The sequence below is a fragment of the Nannobrachium achirus genome (assembly GCF_963921795.1).
Source record: "Nannobrachium achirus genome assembly, chromosome: 3".
NCBI lineage: Eukaryota > Metazoa > Chordata > Actinopteri > Myctophiformes > Myctophidae > Nannobrachium > Nannobrachium achirus.
In genome coordinates, this window is record NC_137812.1 from 33,308,174 (window position 1) to 33,334,973 (window position 26,800).

General features: G+C 42.0%; 2 protein-coding genes across 2 annotated transcripts in view; one reads left to right on the forward strand and one right to left on the reverse strand.

Moving 5' to 3' along the window:
• LOC308281179 (uncharacterized protein) overlaps nt 1-1,685 on the reverse strand; it is a 4,167-nt gene extending 2,482 nt beyond the window's left edge. The window contains exons 1-2 of the mRNA XM_080721295.1: nt 1,570-1,685; nt 50-166 (exon numbers count right to left, since the gene is read on the reverse strand). Coding sequence (XP_080577421.1) covers nt 50-166; nt 1,570-1,609 — 157 coding nt within the window. The 5' untranslated portion in view covers nt 1,610-1,685. The remainder of the gene's footprint in view (nt 1-49; nt 167-1,569) is intronic.
• A 4,675-nt stretch (nt 1,686-6,360) lies between these two features.
• Nucleotides 6,361-25,830, forward strand: cygb2 (cytoglobin 2; the record flags this gene model as incomplete). Its single annotated transcript, XM_080722050.1, has 3 exons — nt 6,361-6,778; nt 24,300-24,531; nt 25,666-25,830. The coding sequence occupies exons 1-3, from the start codon at nt 6,486-6,488 to the stop codon at nt 25,828-25,830; spliced, it is 690 nt and encodes a 229-aa protein (XP_080578176.1). The 5' UTR covers nt 6,361-6,485.
• Nucleotides 25,831-26,800: the final 970 nt, after the last annotated feature.

A 26,800-nucleotide genomic window follows, 5' to 3' on the forward strand; every position in this document is an offset into this window, starting at 1 on the left:
TTTATTTTATTTTAGGAGATTTAGTCAAAATAAAGGAAAAACGTTTAACCTGACTCCTTGGAGGCAAAGGGGTTCTGGGCGATAACCTCTCTGAGGAGGAGGATGTCATGCCGGGCTGAGAAACGCACCTGCTTCTTCCGCGGGGTAGAAGACCCCAAGGAGAACCCTGAGGGACAGTATGAGAACAGTGAGTGCAGAAACAATTTAGTAACGATATAGAATAGAATGGAATAGATAAAGGATAACCGTTGCTCTAATATTATGCCAAATCCACAAGTTGTTTTACAGCCTAGGCCTATGCCAAAACCAAACTTAATAATTAATAATCACACATTTTAGTTTTGCTGATTTTTCTTTTTCCTTTTTTTTTTAAATCAATATAGTGTTTCTCATAGGTCTCTTAGGTTAAATATTTTGGAGATGAGCTGGGATATTATTTATGTTACCTTACAGATCAGATTCAATATAGGCCAAGCGAAAGGCTAATAACATTATTTTTATTAGGTGATAATGTCTATTTGTAATGATGACACAGGCATGTGAAGTGTGGAGGAGGATGCAGGGCTGAGGGCTGCGTCGTCAGAGCAACACAGGGAGAAGCTAACCGCTGCAGCCTGCGGGAAGTCTGCAGCATGTCTGCAGACGTGGGTCTGAAGACCCGGGTTTGCAGACCCCATACTACTTGACTTTACTGCCCCTAGTGCTTCGGTGACTGTGCAGACATTGTAGTCACTTGGACAGGGCGTTTATCGTGGGCTTGCCCAGGCCTTACGGCCTGGGCATAAATAGAACGATTGCATTCACCACGGCTTCGTAACTCTGGCCCGCTCTTCGCGGCCACTCGCGCCTGCGGCGCTCGGGGGCGAAGAGCAGGACCAAGGTCCGCTGGCCTTCGCGCCGCTTGCAATGTCGTGGACAATCGAGCGGCTCCGCCTGGAGCTAAGGCTGCCACTGGGAGCAGTAGAGAGGTTGACCTGGGTCTGCAGTGCTGGGTCTGCAAACAGGTCTGCAGACCTGTTTGCAGACCCAGGTCTCGCAGACGCCTTCCCGCAGGTTGCAGCAGTTACTACTTGAACACAGGCACTTGCCAGATGACGTAGCAGCCTGATATACCATCGTCATACTTTACAACGGTGTCTACTGCACCGAAAATAGCCAAATATCGACAAGCTCGCCACCAGCAAGATTGTCATTGTAGGCTACTATGCTGCTGACAAACAAGCTTTAAAAATAAGTTATTGTCGCCGGCAAGGGACACTGTCGTGCGCTTTGCCGTATTCTGCATGGCAGAAGCAAGCCGAAGCAAGCACACAAGTACAAGCACTGTACTGCAGCCTAAACGTCTAGTCGACTACCTCTGTGTAGCCTACGTCTACCTGTTTGCCAGACTACACAAGTTAGACATTTTAAATGTTGAATTGGAAACGCGTCAAACAACTCACCACAGCGCAGGGTGCTTTCTAACTATGCGGAGATGCCATAACAACAGATGCTCAAATAAATAGGCTATGGGGTGTGGGTTTTAAAAGCTAGAAGGCATGTCAGAAGTAGCAGTTGAGAAGCTCTCACCACTGTTCATCGGCATCTTGACCACCACTAGACGTTCCATGTTTCTGTGTACATCTAGGATCAGCTTCTGACGAAAATATGTGGAGTCACACGTCCACTCACCAGTAGACCTGCATGTATTCTTCTGACGTGTAACTCAACTTGTCGGGAAATCTGACGGGAAAAATGGAGTCACTGATTTTTCGCTACAGTTACTAAATATATCCACAAGATGGAGCTATAGAAACGTGTGGAATTGAACACAATACTGATATGACTATGGGGTGTCATGTCAGGGCAATTACTTTGCATAATTTTGAAGGATAATTGTCCAAAGTCATGGCCACACATATCTAGTTTTAGTGGCATTCCCTACAAGGAGCACTTCACAGTTCACACATTTTCAACTGTATCTTCATATAATTGGTTCCATATCCTACTCATTATAAGATGGCACAATTTTCGACTAACACTGTGTCTCATTAGTTGGCATGGACAGTTCAGAAACCTGCCTCCCAATGACATCATGGGTTTCCAAGTTAATAGAAGCTACCTGGAAAGTTAGCCTGCTGAACTAATGCAAAATAAATAAACAGTTTGGTCAATTGGATAAGGCACTATAATGCACCATTGTTTAAGTGTGGCCAAGTCGAAAAGACCACATTCAGAGCGGCTTGACTCCACTGCTATTATACAGTACTGACTGTAGTGTACAGTACAGTTACTTTTTCATTATTATAGATAGATACCTTATTATGATAAATATTACCTTATTTATCATATAAGGTATAAGGTATATGTAAGGTGATAATGTAAGGTAATGTAAGGTATATGTAAGGTGATATGTAAGGTGATAAATATTTATTTGCAACAACTTCTAATAACTTCCATAAAGAATTTTTAGGGAAGGATTTGTCCACAACATGTTTAAGTCTAAAGGAATTCTGCCAGTTCCTTAATGAGTATCTAGACCTGCCTGCTGTGGATAACACTTAATGGGTTTTTAAGAAAGAAAATAATACATTTCCTGCCCAATGCATGCATTTTATTTTTATTTTTTAATATAGAATGTTATTTTATCTTTTGTGTCAAGACAGGAGACACCAACAACAATACTATCAAAACAGACACACATTATACAATAATAATTTAGTAATAAGTAAAAAAAAAATAGCGCTAAAAACTAAAAACACACATTGCAATGCATACACTCATGAGCAAACGTAATAATAATAATGATATGAAGCACAGGCCATATAATAATGAGATAGCCATCATGTTCTGCTCTCCTCATCGCACAACCAGAGATGTGTCTGACCTATTTGACCAGTCTGTCGAAGCAGATGTTGAAGTTGGACATGTTATGAGCACATATGCATACCATTACCATGATGTTTTGCTGTGTTCGCTATTTCTAAAGTATTTTAAACCATGCATTTTATACTGACATTCCTTGTATTATATTATTATTTTAGGTATGACACATTTCCTTGTTTATTGCGACTGTCAGGTCGCAGTTACTATCAAAACCTCGACCTGTCCGTCAGTCAGTCTGTATGTCACACGTCACACTTTTGCCCTGCTCATATCTCCGCAACCGTTGCCCCGATCATGCCAAATTTTGCACACACACTCCTTGCCTGCCAAACCCCCACCCATCAATTCTCACATGGCCCTTCTAGCGCCACCATGAGGCCGATTCTTGCAAAACACATTTTTGGGGGGGTGGAGGACAAAAATACAATGCACAAATGGTTGACATGGGTATAAATACACCTCACTGAGGAGATGAGGAAGGAGTTGTTATCAGAAGTGAACAGTTAAGCAAGGGATGAGTTGTTAATACAAGTAAGTTGATGAGCAATCGAGGAGTTGTCAGTCAATAGTTATCATGACAGTTAAGTAAGGAGGGTTTTTTTTATCAGGTGAGTTGATGAGAAAGTATGTTTTGTTAGTTATATAGATAAGCAGTTGAGTAAGGAATAGAGACAGTGAACTGGTAACAGAGATGTTAAACTGTTTTCATATAGTCGTTCCTGAATTTAAAGGATGACTTAACCACTTTTCAACCTACATATAATTGACTCATATAATTGGTCCTCAATAATGTCCTCAATAATCTTCTCGGTCTGTGTCTCTTAGGAGGGCTTTGGGCAGTGACATCATCATTAGTTTTTTAAACAATATTCAAATATTTATATATTATTTTGATTTGTATTATTGCAAGAAAATTGCTTACGTTATAGCATGGATGTGTGAAATCAGATAGAAAACATTTCTAGCCTAATTTAACTACTGCACACCAAATCTGGCTGGATGATTACAGTTCACAGAACTATATTGTGTCCACTACACAGAGCTGCAGTAAAATAATCCTGTTTGTTCAGTTGAGAGACATTGGAGTAAGCACATGCCAAAAATGTAAACCTCTATGCTATCCTGCCTTGCGTAACAGTATATTTTGTGTCGTTCTGCTCATTCCACTGCATGAGGTACACACTATACACACAGCCATACATCTCATGTGAGAGATTTGAAGTTGAAAATGTATTCTCCCTTAAATGCAGACTCAAATGTAGAGTAACCTAAGTTCTGTCTCAATATACTTTATTTGCCTGCATATGTTCTTGGGCCTAACCACTGACTGATTGTTGCTCAGATAGGCTATGATACACAGTATGACATTCACAAACTAAAAGATGAAATGACATGCATAGCCAACTTAGGACAGGTATTTGCTTGAGTGACAGCTGCAAAATGCTGGGGCCATTTTATTTCATTTCATTTGTCTTGACGACAAGTGACAGAGCGACAGCCTTTGGTGTTGTGCTGAAGTCTGCCATTTTACAAACTGCTGTGACAGCCCTGACTCTCAATTGTTGTCTCCCTCGCTTCTGTGGCATAATAGAACTGTCATCAGCACCCTCCTTTCTCTAAAGCCCAATTTATACTTTGAGCATAAATTTGCCATTACGGTAGTTTATCACACATCTCCATTCTTTATGCGCATACAGACAGGGAATGGCAAATGTGGCTTTTTCAATATCTCTATCCTAGATTGAACAGATATGCCTCTTTGACCTATATCTGCTGAGGCTTTGTTTGAAGTGTTCTCTTGACATTTGCTTGGATTTTTTGTTTGTTTTTTGTTTTTTAGAAAGCTTCTTTGTGATTACAGCCTAATTTATTCTTTGTTGCAATTTCTTTGCTTGAAAATATATATATATATTTTTTTGCAATGAGTGACAATGTGCGATAAAGTGTAAATTGGGCTTTACTCCTTTACTTTGTGTGTTGACTTCCTGGTCACTCTTTCTGAGGGCCAGTATCTAAGAGGACACATGGGGAAATGATGATCGACTGGATTCCCTGGATATTATTAGTAACAGACTAACTTTCATTTACAAAATGTTCTCTTTATTGGTTTTCTGTCATGCTGCATGCTGCCTCTCTTCTGAGACAAAACACAAAGATGGCCAACCCACACACACATGCACACGCACGCTTGCGCACACACTCACACTCACATTTCAATTTCTTTATTTGAGTCCACATTTATAAAATACATGACAAGGGGCACAAATATTTTTCAGTCGCTTCTGATGTCCCACATGCTTGAAACAACATGTGTCTCAGTGCTTGAATCCAAACAAGTCCAGACTGTACACAGAATCAACACATGCATATGAGCTTATTCACAGTCACCATTGGTCATACACTTCAGTCTGTTATTATCAACACCGGATAAATAATCATAGGTACAGATAGCACTTTCTCCTCAAATAGATCAACCGTCTAAAATGGAGGAGATTGAACAGTATGTAGCAAGCTGCTTTGCCTTACACTTGGACAGCACCAACATCCTCAGGCCCCTGACCACCAGCCTGTGGACATGGCCCAAGCTGCCAAATATAAAAACAATGAGCTCAGCTCATTGTTTTGAGCTGACAGTAATATATAGCCTATATATGCTTTCTTATTGTCCTCACCTCAAAGTATGAGGTAGAGACAGTGCACTGACCTTTTTGCTTTTGGACAGATGCAACCTCTCTCGTGTGCGCTCTCTCCCGTCTTATTGAGACAGAGAGCGATACACACACACACGCACACACTCACACACGCACACACATACAGTGTGTGTGTGTGTGTGTGTGTGTGTGTGTGTGTGTGTGTGTGTGTGTGTGTGTGTATCTGTTCTATACAAGCACAATGGAGAGAGAGAGAGAGAGAGAGAGAGAGAGATTTAGTTGTGTGCAGTGGGTGTGGGAGGGTAGAAAGAGAGACCCGTCGTCCCTTGATTCTCTCTCTCCCCCTCTCCCTATCTATATTTCTCCACCCCTCTCTCTTTTTCTCCCCACCCCTCTCCTTTTCTTTCCATCAGGTCCTTATATGACAGAGCCACAGAGCATCTTCTACACCAGAGAGGCACAGAGCGACAGCAGAAGTGATGGAAGTAGTGAGAAAATAAAAGTCTGCGACCACAGGGCATCACCTCACCCAGAGGGTGAGAGAGAGCAAGAGCGAGACGGAAAAGAAACGCAAGAAACAACAGAGGTGACCACTGCAGCAGAGAACAAGTTTTGGATGGACAAGGATAGCCTGGGCAGGGGAACAAAAGAGTGTGTAAAGGAGAGAGAGGGAGTTTGAGAGAGTGAGAGGGGGAGACAGACAGGGGTTGTCGTGTGGCGGGTTTGGGGGGGACTGGGGACTTTCTTTTTTTTCTCCAGAGGGGAGTTACTGTACGGTCAATCGCACTGGCCGTGAGCACTGTGGTCCGCTGCTGTCCTCTCTCTTCTTCCACTCCTTCTTCTCACCAAACCCCCTGCTCTCCAGCTCTCGCCGTGGGGTCTCAGCTCTCCGCCTCGCTCCCCCCCTCCCTCACTCCCTACCTCCCTCGCACCCTGCTGGGAGCCTCCGAGGTGCTGCGCCGAAGGAGGATGTCTCGCAGGGACTCTCCTCCGCCGCCGCTGGATGTAAGAGGCGTGCGAGGGGTGCGAGGGGAGATGGAGGAGGAGAGCCCGGAGCTGGGGAAGCCGCTGTCGGACAAGGAGCAGGACATCCTCCAGGACACCTGGGGGCACATCATCTGCGACGACTGTGAGGTTGCGGACGAGCCGCCGAGCTGCGCTGAGCCACTGTCAAACAGCGAGCGCTGCATCATCCAGGACACATGGGGGCGTGTCTACGGGAACTGTGAGGGCGAAGGTGTGGGCGTGTCCGTGCTCATAAGGTGAGTCGCACAATCAATGAGATAACAATGATGATGGTGGCATGTAACACGGATTATGTTTCCCATAGCCTCGCTTGATTGGCTCGGCAGCAGATTTGAACCGGCATAAACAAATATGAGACTTTCATGTGTGCCGCCCACCGCCTGAACCCCCGGGACTATACCGTTACAGTAGGCCTATGCACAGAGCATATTGTAATCTGTAATATTCTGTATATATGCAGTATATTACGGTATAAGTCGATCGGATCAGCGGTTGTCCATAACTGAAAATCCACAAATGCCAGTGTACCCATGAGATTGACTCCAAAATTGGAGTCAATGAACACAGCGCCTGATTGCTGTGAAACTTTGCAGGCACTCTTAGAGTAGGCCAGTCTTCAACTGTAGGCTGTAGGCTCCAATAAAAATATTCTTCAAAACACACATTTTCTACCCTTTGTCCAAAACTCACAAATCGGTGCACATAGAGATGGCCGTGGCTCAGGGGTAGAGCATCCGCTTATAGAAACCAGAAGCTTCCCAGTACGATCCCGGGCTTTCAGAGGAGTGTCTTAGTGTCCTTGAGCAAGACGCTGAACTTCTACTTGCTCCCGATGAGCAGGTTGGTGCCTTGCATGGTTTCCTCCGCCATCGGTGTATGAATGTGTGTGTGTGTGTGTGTGTGTGTGTGTGTGCGTGCATGTAGATGCACAATCATTGTAAAGCACCTTGGATAAAGGCACTATCTAAATGCATCCATTTACCATTTATATTTTCTCTGGGGAGAGGGGTCATGTGACCAAGATGCGGCGCGTGTATCAAAACAGCAACCCGGTATCGCCAGTGGAAGCTTGTGATTGACTGAACCGGAGGTAGGGAGCGCTCCGTTGTGTTCGCCTGGACCGCGCGGAGGTGACGAAATTCGGGGGAATGAAGATTTACTATTCTGTCCATAACGGCAGACGGCACATAAGCCGGTAACGGCGCTGAGTCGGCTCATGCGACCGTCGCAGACTCGCAACGCTCGACTATGCGATGTTTCATAACATATATAATCTTAAACATTCTATATTTATAAGGTCAAATATTATACTTAATAATTGGGACTAATTAAGAACCATTATCATAGTTATAATAGGCCTACATTTACAGTAGTTTAGGCATTTTGGTTTGATAAGGTTGTGGGCAGAACAATTTGTCCTTGTTTGTTATTTGACTATTTTTACTTTAATTATAATTAAAGACACTTCATAGTGAATTAGTGATTATAATAAATAGCCTATGTCATGATTGCTAGATCAGATTGTGTTTATAATATAACGCCGGCATGCCTCCGTCATCTCCACCGAAAACAAGCGCTCCCCCCTTGTTCCATTGTCGAAACCGGGGTGCTGTTTTGATTCACGCAGATGCGGCGGTGGACTTCCTGGGGGTGTGACTAGACCCAGCAGGTGCCACCATTGTCCAGCACTTAGACACCACTAAACCTCCAGACGCACGCCTATGACACTCCACCCCTGCTCCAGTTTTGTGTTTGTGCACAAGAGTGAGTCCACGACGATCTGTTACAAAGTTTGTCTCTACAGATCCCTTTCCAAGTGACTTCCAAGGTTTGTTGGCCCTGGGTAGGCAACCCAGCCTGGCGGAGACCTGTGCTCCGAGGAGCACACTTTTTTAGTTTGCTCTGCCTTTGGGTTTATGCTTTCCAATGTGCTAGATAGCTTTTGTTTTGGTATCTTATCATTTGGTTTAGTCTAGTGGGTATTCTGCCTGTTGGCTACATGTGTTTGTTCAAGCTGGCTGACCGGGCATCTCTCTCTAGAGATTCTCTGTTCGAGGGTTTTGTTTATGGAGCGTGTCTGGGTTACTTTCTTTTGGATAATGACACCAAACAATGGATGCAATTTGGTGTTTTCCATTTTTCAGGTTCTTGGTTGGCAAGTGGACCCCAGATCTCACAACCATAGAGGAAAATTTGTTCTGAAACAGATTCTCTATCTTTATCTCTCTCACACACACTCTCTCTCACTCTTTCTCTCTCACACACACATTGTCTCTCACTGTTTCTCTCTCCATACACCACTTCATTCTTATCAGTCATCTAGAAAAATTGGTCTATCTGAATATTCTTCTTAATTTATACTTCAGAGAAATACCAGTAAGACTCCCTAATCAGGAGATAGGCGACCGTCAGGTCACATGTATACACACCCTCATGGTGGCGCTAGAAGAGGGGCTTGTGAGAAATCAGGGGCGGAGGTTGTGGTTTGCCAGCCAAGGAGTGTGTGTGCAAAGTTTGGCATGGATACGGTACCGGAGATAAGAGTATAGGGCCAAAAGTGTGACGTGACGTGACATGACGGACAGACAGACAGACAGCCGGTGGAGGTTTTCATAGTAACTTGCGACCTGACGGTCGCAATAACATATCTTGGGGTAATTATGCATCCCATGTCAATGCATTATAAACATACTTATAAAGGCATTTTAATCTGCTTATGACACTGTAATCATAGTTATAAGACCTCATAAATCATCATAATGCTTTATAACAATAATCATAACGCATTATAAAGCATTTTAGAATTACTTATAATGTCAAATATCATAACAATTCATAAACAGCTGGAACACTCAGGAACACTCAGTGTCATTAAGATGCTGAAACATTCCACAGTCCATCTCTACTTGGACTGTGGAAAGTGTCACAATGCCCAGAGTGTCACATTTTATGCCTCATACATTTTTTATTCTTAATTTTCCTTTATCTATAGAGGACATGCCCTCATACATTTTCATCTTTGGTATTAAATATAAAATTCTCAATATAAAAGCAGTAGGAACCTTTTTAAAGATTCCAAATATCTCAAACTTGAAATGGTTATAGGAACAGAAAGTATATAATATTTATTTCACCTCTTCATCTGTGAGTTTGTTTCACTTTCAAAATGGCCTCATGGTGGCGCTATAACAGACCACTCCCATTTCCGCCTAACAAGATTTTCCACCCTTTCGTGTTTTCTTCAAAACACATGTTTTGCTACTACTCCTACCTAGATCTATCCAAAACTCACGCAAATCTGTAAATATTCTCTTTGGAGTCATGAGATGAAGATGTATCAGTCAGATTTTCATAATCCATTCTGATTGGCCACCATGGATGGCTTCCAAGCTTTCCGGGAGGGGCCCATTTTGCTATTAATGCCAAAAGTCATGAACCAACGTGCCCCACATTTTAATGACATTGAGGGGCTTCTAAACAAAGCAGAGCCAAAGCACATGGGGGCACCAGACATTCTATAAAATGTCTCAGAAGTTGTTACAGAAGTTTGTTGTTTTTCCATCATGTGACAATGGTTTTCATACTCCGTATACCTTTTTTTTTTTTTTTTTTTTTCTTTTTCATAAATTGTGGGCAGGGCCAATGTCCTACAAGAAAAAAAGAAGAAAAAAAAGAAAACACAAATAGAGCCTCCAAATATCCCCAGAATTGAATATCTATAAAGATATACCACCCCCAAAATTGCTTTCACTTCTGCCCATATCTTTCATCTCACACAAAAACATTTCTTCAAGAGAGACAGCCTCCATGAAGCCTTGGTCCCAACTGTTGCGGCCCAATTACAGATGACACATTTTGGCAGTTTTTCTCATTGCTTTTCATGTTCTTAAATACCAAGATCAGAGGAGAGAGTTTATAGTGACTCTCTCTTGACTGTCCCCAGCCAAATGGTATTCCACAAGAAATGCCCCGAAGAAGCTCGTTAAAATTGACAGTGTTTTGTAGCCATGGCGACTGAAGTGACTGAAACAACCAGATTAACATTTCAGGGTGACAAAAATCAGTAAGGGGGAATGTAAGGGGCAGAGAGTATTCTCTCTCTCTCTCTCTCTCTGTGTGTGTGTGTGTGTGTGTGTGTGTGTGTGTGTGTGTGTGTGTGTGTGTGTGTGTGTGTGTGTGTGTGTGTGTGTGTGCGTGCGTGCGTGCGTGCGTGCGTGCGTGCGTGCGTGCGTGCGTGCGTGCGTGCGTGCGTGCGTGCGCGTGCGTGCGTGTGTGTGCATGTGCACGTTTTGGCACTTCAGTGTGTGTGTGTCTGTCTCTTTCCCCCTCTGGCTGCACATCTCCTGTTGTTCTCTCGTAAAATCATTTAGCCTTCTTGCACATCTCTCCCACTCCCCTTCTCTGATTGTCTTTCTCTCGTCTCCCTCGATGAAAAACAACATGGTCTGTCTGCCGTCCATCTGTCCACAATAAAGTGCAAACTGATAGCTGGTTTATCACAGATTATGTACTTATTGAACTTTACCTGTCATGCACAATGTATGACCAGTTGTGTCATTAAGGTCAACAACAATGTAACATATACAGATGCTATATGATACAGGGTGATGGAACAGAGGGATAAGAAACTATCAACCAGTGATATATTTGACATTCAACAAGCTAAACTAAACTGACCTACTGTAACTTAAACCAGAAGATGATAATCCTTTTTCTTGTTCATACAGATTTGCATTTTTTGTCTGTCTGCTTGGATAAACAGAGAGAATATACAGTGACAAGAGCCTCAAAGCGCTGACATTCTCCCTAATGCATACTAATGCAATTGCACCCCACTCCACTGCCCCTCTGGCCCTGCGTGGCACTTAACAGTACAGTGACACTGGCAACTTTGCATAAGCAATCAAACGTGATAGAATTAGGGTGGGATTAAAGGACATTCTCAAAAGAAGACAACATCTTTGGTGACATGTGGTGGGTTTCTTAAACCAGGAAAGCATCTGTGTCGTTTTAGATTTTAGCAATAGCAACATACGTTTGAAACCTCTTAGGATTTAGAACAGTGGTTCTCAAAAATAGCAGATACAAGCCCACAATGCGTCACTTTGTGACGCACTCCACGCTTAATTGTACATCTGCTATGCGACCGCGTATTTCCCGGTGAACCTGTGCGCAAAGGTGGGGACCGATGGGCAAGGAGGGTTGCGAGCTTATGAGAAACAACTAAAATAAGACCTTAAAACCTGGCGAAAACAGTTGCGTGCATTAGCGGAAGATGACGATAAAGGAAATCATTAAATGGAAAACATTAAATCAACTTCTGAAAAGCCTACACAGCCTTAAAACATGGCAAAAACAGTTGCATGCATTATAGGCCTAGCACAAGATTAGATGAGGATAAAGGAAATCATTAAATGGAAAACATTAAATTAACTTCTGAAAAGGCTTCTAAGCCTACACTATAGCCTACTAAAACTAGTGAACCGCGATCATGCCACACATGAATAATTGTGGTTGTAAACAATAACACAGACAATATAAATCCTTAGTCTGGTTGTGGGAAGAAAAGGTTATCATCATGACAATATCTTGCAATTGTCGACGAGTCTCTTACTAAATCGGCAAGAGTGCCTCTCATTCTCAATACATAAAGGCTAAGCTATATAATCTCTCCATCCATCATCAGCAATAGTCAGTGGTGCGTGTTTGTGTTCCCCACACTCCCAAGCCCCCACCGTTGCGCTTAGGTTCACCGGGAAATACTCGGTCGCATCTGCTAACTGCGAACTTCGCACAGGTGTCACTTCACACTGTGAAGTGAACGGTGCTCACTTTGCACAGGTGTGATTTTTTAAATATAACTCTTCTCTTCTGGGGGTCCCTGGCACAAAACATTATCAGATGGGGGTCCATGGCCAAATACATATCATTTTGGGTGTCTTGGCACACAAAAGTTAGAGAATTTGCAGAATGACTGATTAAGAAGACATTTGTAGAATCTGCGTCATGTCTTCATGGGTTAAAGTGTACATTCAAGCGTCCTGAAAAGGGATGATGAGCCATGTTCACGCATACTTGGTTATATCCCTGTGCCTAATCCAAAAAATGTAACCTTCAGAATCCAGTGGAGTAGAATCCATTCCCCCCCCCCTTAAAAGGTCCTTCAAGTCTAATTAAAATGTGATTAATAGGCCCCACTAACAGGCAGCACTGCTCTGGCTTTGATGAGTCCATTTAAATGCAAAGACAGGTGCAGAAGTGTGCTCAGCAGCACAGGCTTAGATGCCAAACGCTGGCACATCTCGCACAAGACTGTTTATGGTAGTTAAAATGTAGCCTATGTATGTAGAATAAACTGACACAAAGCCATCTACGTTGTCATTGATGAGGGACCTGTAAAATGTAATAAGCCGCCTGCCAGGTTTCTTCCCAAATGCACAATCTAAATTAATTATTAAAACAATGTTATTACATTGAATGAATGAGTCATGATTTATAGACAGAGCAGGTCCTTTAACTGTTTAACTGTCCTGTTATTCCCTCCTGAAAAAAACGCTGTTCTCTTTCCGCTGGAGAACTCAAACTGAGGTGAGGCAGTATAGTGATGGGAAAGGGAATTGTCTTTTCACTAAAAGTTTAGGTTTTGGGCGTTTTCAACATCCGACGAAACATTGTGTGTGTGACACTTGATGCATTTGTGAATATAGTCTTACGGTATTTTCGTAATCTGTCAGAAACGTAACTTGTAGTCTTGTAATAATAAATTAGGTTAATTAGTTAGGTGTAAAACTGTCACAGGTGTAAAACTGTCACAACGACGGAGGCAATGGTAATGATTCCAATAAAAAGAACTTGAGCCATGAGAGTGAGCCATTAGGTGAGCGAGTGACCGTGCCGAACGTTGTGAAGTCCGCTTCAGCCGACTCAGCGCTGTTGGAGTTACTTCCTGATAGGGATAGAATCATAAATCATCATTGCCCCACTCTAGTCTCGGTGCCCCTGAGACGTCAAATGTTTGCCGTTTTGGGAATGAGAATGCGTTGTATTTCCAGGGCAGAGTTTTGGACCTTTCCGGGGTCGCCGGATTTGACCCAGGCCGAGGAGGTTTGGGGGCGACCGTTCTCGTATTTGGTTCAAGGACAGTCCCATGGCTGATTATTTTGTATCATGTTTGGAGGCAACTGGACAACTGGTCTACTAGAAGCATTTTGAAGACACACATACAGTAGCATCCATGTGGGAAGTTTAGCTATTTTAAAAGGATCAGAAAATTACATCATGTACAACAAATACAATTACAAATTTACATTACATATATGAAAATCACAGATAAAGTGAGCTACATTACACAGGTGCAGTCTACAGTATATATAATGTATAATCAAGTAGCTCTAACTCTGCTCTATTCTTTAGGACATACTTATGCTTCTCTGTAATGGACAGTCGCTGGCTGCTATTTGTGAGCATTGTTGTTGGTGATATTTTTGGTAGCCCTTCCTATACTAGTCCGGTAATTATCTGGTAATTACCGGGTAATTACCGGACTGGAAAAGGAAGGGCTACCATGTTTTTTTGTTATTTGCTGCTGGATCACTAACTTGCTGTATTCTCTACTACTGTATGCCATGGCATGTTGCTTACATGTCCCTGTAACGGATATGTGGGCCTTGTTTGCATATTAATATGTGAGGACCTTTGTCGGAGGCACTAGTTAAGTTTAAGTTTACCTCTCTTAGTAGCTTTGTGATGTGTATGTTCTGTCTGTTATTTGATTGTGATTATATGTGTCAGACAGCCCGAGTGCACATGCTTCAGAGAGTTGTGCACTGCATGCATCAAACAAAGTGCACGCCAGAGAGAGATTTCATTTATCTGATGTCAGGTCTCAGGTAATAAATTGCAGACCCTTTTCCGGTTGGGTCAGACCTCACTGGAACATCACACACCATTAATGGGCTCGAGCTGGAGTTTTGGGTCTGTGTAGGGCACGTGGAATAATCCTCAATTAACAGATACAGTATGATTTAATTGGCTGTACTGATTTTGTTTCACTTGATAATTGTCATCGCACTTCCTTTTTTTTAGATTTTGTTTAAACATTTGTAATTTGGCACCATTGACAAAGGATATTCAGCAGTCATGTGCTCTGAGAATTGAGAGGAGAAGGGGACGTGCACTCAACACCACCTCCATATTATGTGGGGAAGCTTGCTGAGGTACGGTATCATGACATCACTCAAATGGTTAGGGTTCATCCTCTAGGGTGCATGAATGTGATCAGCATGTTTTATCCACGTTCAATTTGGATCATTCCCTGTTTATCTGTTATTCACCCCTTGTAATTCTGCAAATTCCATCGATATCCAATCAGTATAGTTTTTGAGATATATCTTCTCGCATGCTGGCGGAGCTTAAAATGCATTTAGCAGTGTGTAGTGGATCTACAGCCAATTACATTGCCTGTTGATATTGCTATTGCTCCCGTTATCTTTATTATAATTGATTTGACAAAAATTATCCTTGGGAAAGGGAGATTATAACTATTAATAGCACAAGCAGAGCAACCTACTCCCTGAGCTTCTGAGGTTACCATTCATGTTATACTGTATCTGACTGCATAGGACAACAATCTGGTTTATAATTCTTGTCACAAAAGAAATTACTTATATATGACAGCTGGGAATGCTGAGCAAAGAGCACCACAGGCGAAGTAGGGCTTCTGTCGGGCTGCATGTCACAGGATCTGGGGAAGTGTAGTGTGGGCTGCCCAGGGCAAACTCACACAGGGGAAGAACTATAGCCAGTCAGCTGGGTGCACTAGGGCAAGAGGACTACCGAGGGAATCTGGGTCACAAAAATTAGGTGAATGTTTGTGCACATGGACACGCATGGCTGTCTGTATCTATGTTAGTGTTTCTCTGATTCTCTCTTTGTTTTTGGATCATGCCTATATATAGCTAAGTCTTATGTCAATAGATATTGTATCATCATTGAGAAAACTAGTGCTGTGCCCGTTCGGGGAACGGCTGTTTGGACAGTTTTTGAGAACCGCACTTACGATCATCTTTCTCACTCAACTCAAGGTTGGTGTTGATTGGATGACCAGTTCTCGAGATATGCGAAGGACAGACATAGGCTACCGACAGATAGGAATTTATTGCGACCGTCAGGTCGCAAGTTACTATGAAAACCTCCACCGGCTGTCTGTCAGTCCCTCCGTCAGTCAGTCAGTCCCTCCGTCTGTCCGTCACATCACGTCACACTTTTGACCCTACTCTTATCTCCGGCACCGTTGCCTCTATCCATGCCAAATGTTGCACACACACTCCTTGGCTGGCAAACAACAACCTCCGCCCCTGATTTCTCACATGCCCCTCTTCTAGCGCCACCAAGAGGTTGCTAAGGCCAATTTGTGTATTCCGGTACATGTGACCTGACGGTCGCTTATCTCTCTATCTGGGGAGTCTTACTGGTAGATATAATAAAAAATGCTTGCCATGGTATCCATTTATTCTTTGGTGAGCCTTGTTGAGCATGCTGAACACACACACACACACACACACACACACACACACGCACGCACGCACACACGCACGCACACGCACACGCACACAGAGAGAGAGAGAGCTTTTTCTATATTGCTTCAATATGAGCTTGTGGTACACCGGTATAGCCTAGACCCTGCATGGTCTTGAATCAAAACAAAAGCTTACTTCTGCTCTTTGTCTTCTGTTTCTTAGTTGAAGTGCAGCAATGCAGGCATTCATTCTATAAACCTCCAGAAGCACAAGCTTTCTTATATAAACAATAAATAAGGTTACAGTGTCCTCTAGAATCAGAGAAAAACAACAACACTCCATCCACATTCATCACATGATCACAATAGCCTTCATCTAATCAGAAACTAGAAATATTATATCAATATTGGAATGCCCATATACCGATATGAACATACTGTGTCAGTCTCAGGTGGTCTATGACATCAGACATCGATGATGTCAGTCATTTGGGAAAAGTAGATTTTTAGCATTTTCCCATTCAAGTCAATGGAGAGTCAGTGTTAAATATTACCAGGATCTCACAATACTTTACATTATTATTTCACAATATAATACTGTATTCTGAATATTACTGTGTAATCACACCATCATCTGTGATAACACAACAAATGACTGTACTCTAAATTGTTATCAGGATTACACAACACTTTACAATATATCTCACAATAAAATATTGTGTTCAGAATGTTACTGTGATACCACAACAAATTACTTGATCCGCGCTGCATTGTGGGATTTCATTTCAAATTTTTATCCATTGTGAGCTGTGAGAGGGAAAGCAGCAGGGAACTGATGGTGAAGATGGAATTATGAAGTCAATTTCAATTCAAAGGAACTTTCAGAAGTCATGTGAAGTTCATAACATTGCTCTGATAAGGTAAGTCACGCTCTTTTTTACCCCCTCCACCTTAATGACAACTAGTTGTGCTTGGGTTAGGGTTCAGTCTTGCTCCAGTAATGTATGTGTGCTGCAGTGCAGGCTGCAGCAGCACTGCTTCCCCGCTGACGAGGGGCAGAAAACACACAAACACACCGGTGAACCGGCTTGGCGTTTACACCGAGCGACGCGCACCACTATGAGCTTGTATATCTGCTATTTAGTTAAAGCGGTGTGTGAGGGAAACACACATTTAAACTGTTGAGTTAAATGTGTGTTTCCCCTCACAAACGGCTTTAACTAAATAGCAGATATACAAGCTCACAGTGGCGCGCGTCGCTCGGTGTAAACGCCAAGCCGGTTCACCGGTGTGCTTGAGTGGTTTCTGCCGCCGAGAGGCTGCACGTCAGCGGGGCTTATTTATATCATGTCGGCTGCTTACTACTACGGTCGGTCGCCCGCCCTGCCCGGTTCAATACGGCCGACGCGCGTGGAATACATCCCCGCCGCCGCCACCCGCGACGCACGAGTTACAGACCCATACGGGTCCATTTGGTTCCTATATCTATCATTTAGCTGTGGTCCATCTGGAACTCCATCACTCGGACGCGATAATGACCGGACACTACTTAGAGAACCACAGACAATCCTTGTGTCAGTTGTTACGTATCCTTACGCCGGGTCCATTTGGTTCTCAACTATATCAATGATAATATTTGCACCGGGGGAGGTTTTATGCTCCGGTGTGGCTCAAAGTTGCTGTAAAAGCAACCGATCCACAAGCCAAGCGTCACGACACAGGAGCCTGTAGTTAGATCATTGGTTTTCAAAGTGGGGTCCGGGACCCCTCAGCAGTCCTTGAGGGAGTTCCAGGGGGTCCCTGGCTAAATGATAACAGGTCCATTTTGTTCCATTTGTACATTCTGAGAGTTAAATTAACATATATATATCATCATCTCAGAGATAGAAATGCCATTAAATATGTCCTGGGGGTCCTTGAAATTAAAATGGAATCACTACAGAGCCTTAAAAATCTTCTCTTGGGGGTCCCTGGTGTATATCTTTTCAAATGGACGTCCACTGGCTGATAAGTGTTTTTTGGGGTTTGTTGACGTGAAAAAGTTTGAGAACCACTGCTGTAGATGGTTTATATTTGACGGGTGCATGACCATCAGATTAATGATTGATTATTAGCCTACCTGCTTGTGCTGTCCACTGCAGTAGGAGCTTAATTTCCGTCAGAAATCCCATCATAAGTATAATGTCCTTAAATCTTTATGCATGGATTAAATTTATATTATATTTAATTGCCTACATTAAAACTTTGTTTTGACTTTGATGGAATCTCCTCGCCCCTCCCCTTTCCTCCACATGTGAGACATTATGGTCATTAGGGTGACATAGGGTGATTTTCCCCCCCACTTAATATCATAATGTAAGCATACCTAGAAAATAATGTAAGTCAGAAAAATACTGGAACGTGTGAATAGAGATTTTATTTCTATCTTCATCAAATAATATTAAAGTAAAATAAACTGATCATTTTGGAAAGATTTCATTTTTTTAAACTGTACCAAAACAGTACATGCCACAGAGTGATATGCCACTCTGTGGGCATAAATAAATTGTGTGTGTGTGTGTGTGTGTGTGTGTGTGTGTGTGTGTGTGTGCGTGCGTGTGTGCGTGCGTGCGTGCGTGCGTGTGTGTGCGTGTGTGTGTGTGTATATTGTGGAATGCTTTTAGCATTTCACCTCTTAACAATATCACACGATGGGTATCTCTGTTCAGGTGATATAATGAAGCCTTGGCTTGGGCCTGGAAGGATGCTGTCCATTGAAGAATAAGATGGGACCACATGATGGCTACTGCAACTTCAATCTGCAGTGTCCTGAGGATGGCACTTGCACTCTGGAGTTTATCCAAAGGTATTATACTTATAGGCTACTGAAAATGTATACTGCATTTAACATTGCTAATAGAATTTGGCATAGAATAATAGAAAGTAGATCTAATGTGATTGACAAATTGATTGAGGTTCTAGATAAGGTTTTATCTAGAGGTCCTGGAGAGAGTTTGGTGTCAGCTTGAGATCTCTTGGGCATGGTCAATCATTGAGGTGGTTGTTTTCTTGTCTTATGTTTTTTACAGCTGTGTGCCACAGCCACTGATGTGCAGAGGACAGAGAAATTACCAAGCACCCCCTGCTTGATTGTCCAAGGTACTGTTGATATCTGGATTTTATATTATAATCTACGTGATCATAAGATACTTTTCACATAAGCTGATCAGTGTCTTGATCTACAGCAGTGGTTCTCAAACCTTTTTGTGTCAAGGACCCCCAAATTGACACTTATTAGCCAGTAGACCCCATTTGAAAAGCAATGCCAGGGACCACCATAAGAGAAGATTAGGCTACAGACCCCCCATTTAATGGCATATCTATTTCTGAGACCCCAATCTACAGTATATCGTAAAATCAATGTTAATGTAATTCTCAGTGTACAAATGGGACCAAAATGGACCTGTTAGGGTCCATTTGGTTCTGAGTTACATACCCAATGAGGGTCAATTTAGTTCCTAATTATAATTTAGCTGGGGACCCCCTAGAACTCCCTCAAGGACCCCTGGGGGTCCCCGGACGATTCATCAACCTGGTCGTAAAAATAGTGTATGTAAAGTGACAAAATCTGGCTTATATTTCTGTCTTACCTTCAAAAACCCTTCAAAATCCCAGACAAAATACATTGCTGAATCTGACCCTAATTTGAGAATTGTCTTAAATGCCTGTCAGATCAAAATAAAGTGAGTTGTGTCACAGTTTGTGATGTTGCTGATCATTGAAATTCTACTCTTGTTCAATTAGCATTTCACCTCTACAATATCACATAATGGGTATCTCTTTTCAGGTGATTTAATGAAGTCTATGGCCTGGATGCTGTCCATTGAAGAGCAAGTGGTGATGGGACAACACGATGGGATCATTATTGGATAGCTGTGGTTTTCGCGATCTACTACAACTTCAATCTGCTGTATCCTGAGGATGGTGTGTGTACTCTGGATTGGAGGTATTGTAACACTGAAATTGTACTGAAGCATTGTACTGGATTGCTTGCAACATTGATACTTGAATGTTACTTACTCTCGGTACTACTTTCTTTCTGTGGTGTAGGGCAGGGGTTTTCAAAGTGGGTGATGGGGCACCCTGGGGTGCCGCGACGGCAGTCCAGGGGTGCCGCGAGATCATTTGATAATCTTTGGAATTTATTTATTTGGACAAATATTTAGTATCATTTTAAACTTGAAGTACAGTTATTTTCAGTCAGTTCTAACCAAAATGGATATTATCTCAACGTTTTCCTCTCAACATAACTTTTCACTAGTTTAGTACATTTTATGGATGATAAATACAAAACTAACGGTTTTGGACATACAAGGTTTCCACCCGACAACGATGATATGCTATAAATATAAGGTGCTGGGAGTGAAAATTATAATGTAGGGGTGCTTCGGATTAAAAAGATATTTATGGGGTACCCTGAGACAAAAAAGTTTGGGAACCCCTGGTGTAGGGTTTACTTAAGGGAAAGGGGAACTGCTGCATGTGCCTTGTATAAACGATGCAATATTATGTTTATGTGAAACTAAAAGTTGTTGTCTTGTCTTATTGTTTACAGGTGCTTCATGGGCATTAACCCTGAGAGAGGCTCCAAATCGAAGAAGCGTGGCGTATCAACCCACACGTGAGCACACTTTTGAGACAACTTGTGGACTTTGAATGGTCGATGGTATTGAGGACTCCAATATGAGACACACTCATACGCATTTGAGAAAACTTGTGGACTTTGAATGGTCGATGGTATTCAGGACTCCAATATGAGACACACTCATACGCATTTGAGAAAACTTGTGGACTTTGAATGGTCGATGGTATTCAGGACTCGAATATGAGACACACTCATACGTGTTTCAGATGCCCTACTCTTGTTTGTCCAACTCCACCAGCCATTATTCTTATCTGGATATGTAAAATTGTCAATATTCTTTGCCGATGCCCTGTCACTTCATTCAGCAATGCTCGCCTCTTCCGTCTCTGCCTGCATGTTAGCAAGGTGCATACTGTAATTTATGTAAACATTAGGTTGCTTTGTTCTTACCACTGCTGTGTTGCCTTATACCTTCAGGACTTATGTGACTGAGTGCAATGTTGAGGTGTACTTCACATACTTCGTGCCTGCTGAAGTGTGTTCATATAACACACAGGAGGGTTGCCAGAGAGAACCAGTCACCATTTATCCCTAAGTTGTGAAGGCAACCTCCATTTGTGTTATATGGACACATTTCACCTCTGTTCCAACTGGCATGAGGGTGAGTAGATGAGTTATTTTGCAGTTAAAGGAACAGTTCACCCAAAAGGGAAAATATTGTATCTACTCACCACCATGCTGATACAAAGTCAGGTGAAGTTTTTTAGTCCACAAAATCACTCCTGGAGTTTCACTGGAAAACAGTGTTGCAGCCTCCTAAATAACTAAAGTCTATGACAACCAGTTTTCAAACTGGCCTCCAGACACCAGACCAAACTCCAGGAGTGTTTGTAGACTTAACACTTCTACTGAGTAAAAGGCTTTAAGAGAGACTGGTGTGGTTCTTCTTTGTCCATTTGAAATGTTGCACTTTGTATTGGAATTGTACAATAAAAAGTTTAAATGAATGAAGTTGTTTTTCTTTCTTTTCTTTTTCTTTTAGCATGTTTGTGTATGTTTGGTAAAATCACAGTTGAGGCCCATTCCCACTGAGCCAGATAACAGATTAAAAAAAAATCTCTTTCTTCAGATATTTTTCCATTCAAAGTGGATGATAGATACAGATAAAGAATATCTGTGGCAGATATTTTTTATCTGTATCTACCATCCACTTTGAATGGAAAAATATCTGGAGAAAGAGCTTTTTTTTATCTGTTATCTGGCCCAGTGGGAATGGGCCTATAAATTCAAATTTACAATATCTTACTGTATTAGATACAATTTACTGTAAATATACAGTAAATTACTGCCTACTGAGCTGCATTACATTCACAGTAATAGTGTAAAAATACAGGCAACTACTGTAATATTACAGTAAATAACTGCAATCCATACTGCTAAATCACAGTGAATTACCATAATTTCGCAGCTGTGAAATTACAGTAATTTACAGTGCAATATTTACTGTGAAAATTACTGTGAAAGTAATGCAATTAGTATCCAGTAATTTACTGTAAATTTACAGCGAAATATTTTACAGTGTGGTTTCTATTTACACCAGTTGTTATCCAGTCAAATTGAACCCCTTAGCACTGAAGGTTTAAGACGCAACAGTCTTAAATATATTTTGCCTCATCAGCGCTACTCTAACCATTACCAGCACTTATAATTAGCCTGGCTTCTCAGCATGTATTTGGTTCTTGGTATAGTCTCAACGCTTACACCTAAACCAAACCATGTTTTTCTCAAAGAATGCAAACACTTCAGTGGAAAACTCAGATTCAGAGAATAAGGGACCAGTGCTCTGCAGGGCATAATCTAAAGCAGGGGTCTTCAACAGGGGGTCCGGGACCCCTAGGGGTTCCTCAGAGTTACTACAGGGGGTCCTCCAAATCTTTGTGTGATAGAAAGCCTTTTGTTTTCCTTTTTTATATTAACCACTTGAACCCTAGCATCCCTTTTCTGAGAACTTTAGCCAAAAATAGCAGATCTCTTTAGCCAAAAATTGCAGATCTACAGCTCACAACGCCCACAACAGAGTGAAAGGTCAAGTTTATTAAGTATTGACGGTTCAAGTGGTTAAATATCTGAAAACACAAATTGACATGAATCCAAAATACACTGATGATTGTGTTGTCAAACGATGAAACTATATGGAATCTATGAAAAGGTTGTGGGGGTCCCTGTTTCTTCTCTCTCTCAACAAAGAGGTCCTTGGCCTGAAAACGTTGAAGACCCCTGATCTAAAGCCATTCCTTTGGGTTGTGCTTTGCAAATATGCTGCAGGTCACACTTTGTAATGAGCAGCAAGGGAGCCATGAAATGTGAAACAGAATGACTTGGTGGCTGTGAGGCATTCACTTTTCAAGTAATGTTTTATTTTCTCATGCCTGTTTTGTTCACATGTTCCAAAGAATGCACATTTCCCATTAAGATTAGTTGCTGTATTAGATGTTTCTAAAAGTAGTTTCTGCCTGCCAATTAACTGTTAGCTGCTATTGCTGTATGTGTATGAGCATCCCCTATACTGGGATCAGTACCATTTGAGGGTTCTCCCCGTGTCCCCTAGGGTAGGTAGGCCTACCCTCACAAAAAACATGCATGGTCTCTATACTGCCTCCCCCTGATCAGCCAGGGCGCCATGTTGGAGGGGAAGGAAATGGTTGGAATAACGTGTTCCAGGATTACAGCTTAGGCAGTTGGCACTGGGTGAAAAATGTGTTACAAAATCGTGGGATAAAAAAAAAAAAAAAATCACTTACTGTGCGTGTGAAGTGCAAATTCTCACCCTGATCGGTCCAACAGACTGACACACATACTGACACACGGATAGAACCACCAATGTCTCCAGCCTTCGGCAGTCTCCACCCTTCAGCCATCAGATTGGTTGCTATAAAAGCCAAAACAGCAAAGAAATCAATTACTTTTTTGTAGATCGTCTATTTTCAAATGGCCAAAATGTATATAGTGGATGCTGCTGACTAAACCCCAGTTCAGTAATGTGAAATACCACTCGCATCTGGAAACACTGGTATCGTACCTTATTTTAGTGTTCTGATTGCTCTTTTTTTTTTTTTTTTTTTTTTATTGGTGTGATGTTTTTAATGTTGTGTATTTGTTTGTCTTCTTATTGGACCTAGTGTCTGTCAATAAAGAGTTGATGATGATGATATATAGGGCTGAAGTGGTTAATGTATGTTTTGTAATAATAATCAAAATCTGCTAAATAACTACTGTAACTTAAGTTTTCAAATAAATGTAGTGGAGAAAAAGTGGAATATTTGGATCCGAGATGTAGTGGAGTAGAAGTAAAAGTATTCGAAATTGGAAATATTCTTAAGCAAAGTACAATACATGAAAATTGCAATGTACTTGGGTAAATGTACTTACAGTAGTTACTTTACACCACTGCTTAAAAGATCATATCTCCTCCCGTTCTTCCTCTTCCTCCATGCTTCCATGCTTCCTCCATCTTGAATCTTGAATCTTGAATCTTGTAAGAGACAAATAGATGACGGTGTGAAGCTGTATCATCCAATCAATTGTAACTGATGTATTCCCTTAATTTCCCGGCCAGGTTTTTTGTGAACTTTCCATCGGCCAAGCAGTACTTCAGCCAGTTCCAGGAGATGGAGGACCCAGAGGAGATGGAGCGTAACAGCCAGCTGAGGTATCATGCCCGCAGGGTGATGGGCGCTATCAACACTGTGGTGGAAAACATCCACGACCAAGAGAAAGTGTCCTCTGTATTGGCCCTGGTGGGGAACGTCCATGCTCTCAAGCACAAGGTGGAGCCCATATACTTCAAGGTATAGAAACAACAGTAAAGCACTTTGTAACATTGTTGTTGAGTGATATGCAAGTCAAGTTGATATGATGTGACTTATGACTTAACCAGCTTATGAATAAAATGTCACTTTCATTTTCACATTTTATGTGATTTCCATTATATGAACGTATTATTCTCAGATGCTGTGGAGACATCTCCAGTGCTTGATGTACCGTAGCTGGAACATGCAAATATGATGCAGTTATACAACAATACAGAAGAGCATACATGTTGTTTTCTATTTGAATTTCCCATAGCTAGCCTACTTTCTGACTTGCTCCCATCATTGTATTTCTTTCTCTTCACCCTTACAGTATATATAATACTAGTAAGATGCCTCAGGGCGACAAGCTACCTCGCCCTAGCACCATGTCTTGGCCGTCTGGCCAGTGATGTATATCGGACCAGTTACCCATATATGGAGATCCATGTACTGTAAATGGACTGGTGATATGCTGTGAGACCCCAAACATGCTTACTCAGTTAGTTATTCATTATGTGAAAATCCTATGACGTCTATCACATCTGACATCATACATAAAATCCCTTTTATGCCCATACATGGAGATCCCTGTCTGAACCAGCCATACAGATATGGGCTGTCTTCCTCCATTTATGGGCATTCCCATATGAAGTCCTGTTAGATATGGGCTTATTATTGATGACATCAGGGATCTCCATATATGGGCATAGAGTGGTTCCCATGACATCACAACATACAATCCCTTTAATGCCCATATATGGAGATCACAGTGGTGTGTCAGGGCCCAGGGGAACCACAGTCTCAGGCGTTATCCCTGCTCTGAGTATCTGACATCACTGTAACAGTGATGTGTCAGTGTCAGACGTTAGACGTACGGACGGATATGGAAGAGCTATGACGGTTCTGACAGTAAACTGCGACCTGCACAGTCGCAATAATGTACAGTACATACAGTTGACATTATACAGAAGTGTGGGCTTTCATTTACCCATCCTATTCCTAGTAGGATCATATTTCACCCCATCCCACATATCTATTATTCCTACCACCTTCCCCCCGCCGGTGCCGGGAAGTGTATTCGCTCCTTCTGACATACAGTACTAAACACAGATTCCCTTCTCCCTCCCCCAGATCCTGAGCGGAGTGATGCTGGAAGTGTTAGCGGAAGATTTCCCAGAATGCTTCACAACGGAGGTGCAAATCATCTGGAGCAAACTGATGGGCACAGTCTACTGCCATGTGACAGGGGCCTACACTGAGGCGGGCTGGATCCAGGTCCACAGCTCAGCTGTGTGAGAAGGAAAGGTGTGGCTTTAAGAGGACTCTGAAATTGGGAATAGGTTGAGTACCGTAAAGGGAAAATGATGCGTGAATGGGTTCTCCCGAATGATGTGTACAGAACAATATAGAGGCGGCAAAAATAATTGTATGAGGATTTTATGTAATTGAGAAGTGTTAACAAATGAGTGTGTTTTAGGTCATTTCTATAATAAAAAAAACTAAACTAAAGTAAAACTATAGATACAACAGTGAAAGAAGGCAAGCGCTTCGTTTTCAGACTAAAGCAAATGCCAAAGCATTGAGATTTTTTAAAAGAGGAAAAGAAATGTAACCTGGGGCCATATGCATGAAGGTTTGCGCAGCATAAACATTATACATGATACACATTGTTGTGCATTTCATGTCAGATGTATGAAAAAAAAAACATGATTGTTATTGTTATAATCTTGGGGAGAAATCACGTGGAATCGTGTGGAATTATCAAACCAAAAACAACAATGAACTATAGATACAAATGATAAACAATATCATATGGCGGTGTACAATTGGCAAAGAAAAAGAAGAGTGACATTGGCTTGTGCAGTAATGCTAGCGTTGTTTCAGAACAATGCAATGTGAAATAAATAAAAATAAGTGTCAGGACTTAAAAACTGAGGCCAAAAAGCAGATCTGTGCCCAAGGCAAGAGTTACTGGCGGAGGAGGGGAGACTCTCCATTGGATGGCATGGCTGGTATCCAAACAGCTGTCAGTGGCATCGTCATTCGTCACCATCATCTAGCGAGACAGCGATGCCCAAATGTTGTTTCGTTGTTATTTTGAGAAATGTATTATCCCATTCATTCATAATGATTGCCCCAGAGGGAGCGGGAAAGTGCATTAAACTGAAGATATATTTCCTGTAGCCTCAGCATACGGAATGCGTGGGCAATAAAGTAGAGCATTCTTATCTGATCGTGAGCAAAAGGCACCAATCTAAAAAACACA